General features: G+C 48.7%; 1 protein-coding gene across 1 annotated transcript in view; it reads right to left on the reverse strand.

Annotated features, from left to right (window-relative positions):
• Positions 1 to 5,677, reverse strand: part of TMEM135 (transmembrane protein 135) — a 65,759-nt gene extending 60,082 nt beyond the window's left edge. Inside the window, exons 1-3 of the mRNA XM_061571239.1 lie at positions 5,513 to 5,677; positions 1,358 to 1,485; positions 29 to 121 (exon numbers count right to left, since the gene is read on the reverse strand). Coding sequence (XP_061427223.1) covers positions 29 to 121; positions 1,358 to 1,485; positions 5,513 to 5,653 — 362 coding nt within the window. The 5' untranslated portion in view covers positions 5,654 to 5,677. The remainder of the gene's footprint in view (positions 1 to 28; positions 122 to 1,357; positions 1,486 to 5,512) is intronic.
• Positions 5,678 to 6,000: the final 323 nt, after the last annotated feature.

Below are 6,000 nucleotides of genomic sequence, written 5' to 3' on the forward strand. Positions count from 1 at the left end.
TAACTACACTGCCTGCACCAAAGATCACCTGCTTTTTCTTTCCAGGAGGATGGCGATGTAGGAGGCTGGCAGTGCCGCCCAGAAGCCACCCAGCCACGAGTTGAAGCCACCCATAAACTTTCTGTTACAACAGGGTTGGCACAGACCATGCAAATCATTAATTCACGTGTTCAAGTCAAATACAGTCAATTCTTAAGTCCCAATGGAGCATATCGCTCGGTTTGCAAACGCGCGTTATCGCAGCAGTGGGAACGATAAACCACAGTGACACAGAGGAGTCGTGTTACAACTTGAAACTTGGCTCAAGCGACTGTGGTTCAGGCAGTGACACGTGTAGAACGAGTGGTGACCTGTGACTTAATTTCAGGCAATCAAAAACAAATTGTTTTACACAGTGATGGCTACGCATCTTATCATGCGCACATCCCAACTCTGCTTCGTCGCTTTTCCTCACCGTATATACAAGTCGGCATGTCCAGCTTCGAAAGGAATTGGACAAAAATCCCAATGCAGAGGAGAACATATGGGTGACTGTTTTAAGCTTTTCAGGACCAATCATATATTTGCATCCCTTTGTCAACCCACTGCTGGATGAAAGCCTCCCCGTGTCAGTTATGGGGGATGTTTGACCATAATTGTCCACGGTAGTCACTGGGGGTCGATGAATGGGGTGCCCAGAACCAAAATCAAATCACATATGCACATATCCACTTGCCACGGATGCCGGAGCTGTGGTTCAACCCGATGGTTCAGTTCTTATGTAAGGGTCATGTCCACAAGTTTTGTCTTCACTTGTAATGCTTCTATGAGAAAAGCTGAAAACTAATAACAGCTATCACAGGCATTAATACTTCATTTCCTATGGGGGGGGGGGGGGTTATTCACTACATGGTGTACATGAGCCAAGTGCTGTTACACAAACTCATTTAGTAACCGCCCCCTTCTGGGGTGCAGCGGTGGCAAGATGTTAACTACCTCGCCTGGTATACAGGAGGTTGTCAGTTCTATCCCGACCATGACGCCTGTGTATTTGCTGCTATAAATTTCCACATAAGCCACTTCGTTCGGCTATCATTTGTGGCCAGGTGATTTCTGAAAAATACCTATATAGCTCAAGTGGGCCTTACACGGTAAGATAAAAAAACAATGTTAAGTTTAGTTTTTCTTCAAAAGTAGACCCGACCCTGCTTGCGTGCCATTTAAATGTTTCTGTGCCTCCGATTCTTGATTCTTGGGTTTCCCTCTCAGTTTCTTTAGTTCTTTCTCGCCACCAAGTTTTTTCAGTCGGAGGTCTCGCTCGCACGAACCCTTTGGGGTCGACACGCGCGTCCCCAACGCGCGTCCCGCGAGCGCTCACCGCAGAATACAGAAGAAGGCAATGTAGAGGCCGCCATTGGCGCTGAGGAAGGCCACCGACCGCGAGAGCTCCGGCAGCAGTCGGTACAGGTAGTAGTCGAGCTTACGCCTCCGCAGCAGCGCGGCGATCTGCGGGAGCGTGCGACGCGAAGGGGGCACTCAAGACACGGCAACTCACCGGGACGCTGCGACCGCTTACCACCACTACCACCCGTGTTTAGTTTGTTGTCCTTCCCCGCCCCCTGGCCAGCACTTCCGATTAGCACGGTTGGCTATGTATGGTGCGAAAGAAGTTTAACATACGTATGTACACACGAGCTGCAAGCGAGTAAGGTGCTGCCTTCGAGGGTCTGCAGTACAGCAAGCAGGATTCCTAACGATGTTGCGCAGCGGCACTTCGGTGCTCTACTCTCGTATGCGTTGGCATTTCTCCAGGAACTATCGGGTTCAACGTAGATGTAAAAATAGTGGAAATGTATGTTTAAACATCTTGAGCAGGTAGCCTCCTGAAAACGATTCTTGATTCTGGGACAAGATTAAACATTAGAATTGTAAACCAACTGTTCACTCAATTTCGTTTGCTAAAAATCATGATATTCATTGTCACATTCATCGACAACAGTCTATCCATGTGCTTCTAGAAGGTCATCCTACTCCGTCACCATCACTAACTGTCCAACAATACCACAATGCTCCTGCACACTCGCTGATCTGATCACTCTCTCTCTATGGCTGTCGTCTGGTTTGGCACATTCCCTTCTTTGGCTGCCAAACTTCAAAGAACACAAAACAACCTGGCACGCGTCGTCATTGGCCACAATCATCCGCGTCTCGACTCACTAGCCTGTCTCCGAGCCCTCAACTGGCTATTCATCGCCAGCAGGGTCATATACAAGATTGCCTGCCTCTACCACAATGCCTTCACATCTGCCTGCCCGCTGTACCTTTCTTCATTATTGACAACTTGCAGATCAGCACACGGCAAATGCCTTCGCAGCGCGACTCACGACCTCCTCTTGATACCAAGATCCAGGATGGTCGTGTCTATGCGCCGCTTCTCGGTGGCAGCCCTAACAGTCTGGAACGCTATCCCTCTGCACATTCGCAGCATCACCTCAATCGCCTCCTTCAAGAGAGACTTAAAAACTCACCTCTATAACCACGCTTTCGAGCGACTCTGAGCTTGGCTCCACGCCTCTGAGTTGCGGCCATTACGTCCGCAAATTTGCACGCGTTATAAATTGAATTATTATTATTCCATCACCAATCTCATCCATGAGCCACAATCCCTCCTCGAGATTGTGCCCATCCCTAGCACACTTACTCACGTCCGATAGTCAACACAAACGTTTCGAAGTTGTGCTTGTTGCCTCATCCATGTGCTTACCTTCTCTGGCTCTGCAATTATAAGCAGAACTGGTTCAAATTGTCACTTGCCACTGATGTTAGCCGTGGCTGGGATTCAAACCCAGCTTTACAAAGCTCATAGTGGTGTATATCATCTTCTTTCGAATAGCTGATATAGATGCAGAGCAACAGCACCAATTTCACTACCAAGTGGTCAAGCCAGATAACCACATCCAGAGCAGCAGATTGTGTGTTGCTGTGATGTCTCGGATTGTATATCAATACACCGCTACTGCACCCATTCACTTACATAGAACCATGAAAACACACAGGTATCTGGAAATTATGTTATGTACATGTACCCTTAACAACAGCAGTATGGCAATTGTGTATTACACTCTATCTCAAAATAATCCACAAGAAAAACAATTTTAATTCTGAGGTCTGCATCTGACCACAACTGAGATGCTCGGTTTAAAACCCCAGTTTCTGAACACAAGCTAAGCCCTCAAGAGCAGTGAATTTGACCGGTCTCTCTCTCTTTACAGACGCATTTCCCCACATCCTCGCGTTATTGCTTGCAGACACAATCCCCAAAAAGAGTAGAGGCTGCACATTTACACGGACGTAATGGAGCCGAATGCCATTGTTAGGCAAAAGCGTGTCACTTGTGTGCTGGTATTGGGGACAGATTAAAAGAATGGCTGACAACGTCTTTTTCATTGAATGAGATTTGTTTGACTCGATCAGTATTTAAATCCGAAAATCCATTACTACAGTCAGTCAGAAAACGAGGTGTAGAAATTATCTTCCATAATTTCCTAGAAAGTGGGGTAGATGTGTCTCGACTGGCCTGAATACTTGCCTTGATCAAATAAATCTAAGAATTGCAAAATTACTTGGCAGGCACCTGACCTCATTTTTTATGGAGCATCTTAAAATCTGGAGAATACGGACGAAATGCATAATTGGAGAAACCCACTTTACAGCATATTCTCCCACCTTAAATAAATGTAATGATAATAATTACAACAATTACACTGCACTTACCTCTAGACACATCACTTTAATGGCTATCATGAACATCGCTGGGCTCTCGCCAAGTAAATTAACACCGTTCATGTTCAGACAAAGAGGAGCTTTGAGTGTCGTGAGTAAACCAATTTCACCCAAGTGAATTGGGTGAGAGGGAAAGTTCATATGTGCACGCGTTTTATAACACACACACCCCAATAAGGTTACATAGCGCTTAACTCATTATGGCTCTTGCAGTTGGTGGGCAGGCCTCGGATAAATCACAAACCTCAACATCGAGACAAAGAGAGCAATTCTATTCTTGCTAATGGCAATATGTTCAGGAGCTAAATACCAATGTCATGGTCTTCTCGCCTCGAGAGGGCTTCAGTAAAGAGTTTGTGTAGTGTTGCATGTACTGATGTGGGTCATTGCTCCACCAGTGTCTTCGAGGAGGAATGACAAAGCTAGAAGGTGCAATGTTTGGGTCTCAAATGAGTTTATTCTGGACGTCTGCGTTGTTCCACTGATCGCCAGCGTTCTTCCGGCTAAGTCTCCTACACATGCCGCCAGTTCCCGTGGGCATCGAGGTTGTCATCCACTGGGCTCTCCAGGATATGGCAGTCGAGAATACACATTCCTGCGGCGGGAGCTAGTAGGAACGTTGGGTTGCTCGGTCAATGGCCAGGGTCAACGGCGTCGTGGTGTATTCAGCAAATATGCCCGACTGTGAGGGCGGGCACAAGCCGGCGTGAGTAGGTTAAACGTTGAGTTTTATAAGGGCACCACGGGGTGACCAGCCCCTCCCCACCCCTCCCCACCCAGCCCCTCCCCACCCCTCCCCACCCAGCCCCTCCCCACCCTCCCCACCCAGCCCTCCCATTTTTGGATGCACGACGGACGGACACAATAATCCCCTGTGGGCTGGTGTAACCAGGAGGTTCCTACCAGTAAAATGTTGACTCCACCTGTTCCATCTGATGGGATAGAGTGTTTCCCCCCCCCCCCATCGCACACGCATGGGTTTACTCCGGGTGTATCAGTTTCCTGCAATGTCTAAACACTGCGGAGCTTGGGAAATTGTTGGCGTCAGCTCCTCACAGCGGTGGCTGCTGCTGCTGCCTTTCTGTTTGTCTGTGGCTCCTCCTTGGCCCTCCCGAGTCGTTCACTCTCCGAGAGTGAGCGAACGCTGTCGAATATGATTATTGTTTATGCAACGTGACTGTTTATGGAACTCTGGATATGTCACTCGGGAACGCGTTCAATTGTGCAGTGACGCAAGCCGACCGCGATAACAACGCAGCGTTACGACCTTGGATGGCTTTAAAGTTTCGTGTGTTTTTTTTGGAGAGCCTTTACCTTCAAAGAAGCCTTAAATTCGCATCGGGTCAGGCCTGTCCACGTAACCTTCAGACGCTTATCTAAGAGATAAGAGCTGCAGAGTTGGCCATACTTAAGACAACCAGCGAACTGCCCTCTAACAAGAGTCCATAACGAACAAAATGCATTAGATATTACACTTGGCAAATAACGTGTGTTTGTGCAGACTTCCCATTTACACGCGCGTTCCCAAATCAGGAAGCGATAAGCGCACAAACGCATGCACAACAAAATAGTTCGTTGCGTTACGCCGAGGCTCCGTCCCGACCCGCGCGGTCCCTCCCGCCGGCCCAACAATGTCGCACCTCGACCGCGGGCGTCCAGGAAAGAGCGGGGGGTGGGGGGGCCCGCGAAGCCGGTCTAGGCCTCAGACGCTAGAAGGGCTAATTCCGAGCGGGGATTGGGGGGAACTCACCAAGTAGAGCGGCGTGTAAATTCGCACGGCCTCGTCGAAGGCGCCCCAGCTGACCTGACGAAAAGCGGTGACACAAGAAGGGTCCCACGTGTGGCCAATTTCGTAGCAGTTGTGCGGTATGGACTTGCTGAGCGCCGCCATGTTGGCAAGGGATGCCCGGTCACAGCCGGGTCTGCGGGCGTCCCTAACTCAACGAAGTGGAGTGGGGGGGTTGAAATTTTTACGTACAACAAATATATTTATTAAAGTGCTTAGAACACGCTAAAAATCAATAACGTGCTAACAGTACCTCTATTAATATTTAAGTAAGTTGTCTAAATTAATGTAGTGTCAGAATAACGTTATTTAGAGCGATATCGATATGCACTGCTTTGCTAGCAACACCCCCCGATTGCCATGTGCTGGAGTTGGTAGCGTCCGTCGTGAGGACTTGCCAAAAGTGGTGGCGCGAGCCGCAGAGGCGGCTTCTGATTGGTCCGCGCCAGTGG

This window comes from Lethenteron reissneri, chromosome 6 (genome assembly GCF_015708825.2).
Source record: "Lethenteron reissneri isolate LAM-NWPU_2019-01 chromosome 6, ASM1570882v1, whole genome shotgun sequence".
NCBI classification, from domain to species: domain Eukaryota; kingdom Metazoa; phylum Chordata; class Hyperoartia; order Petromyzontiformes; family Petromyzontidae; genus Lethenteron; species Lethenteron reissneri.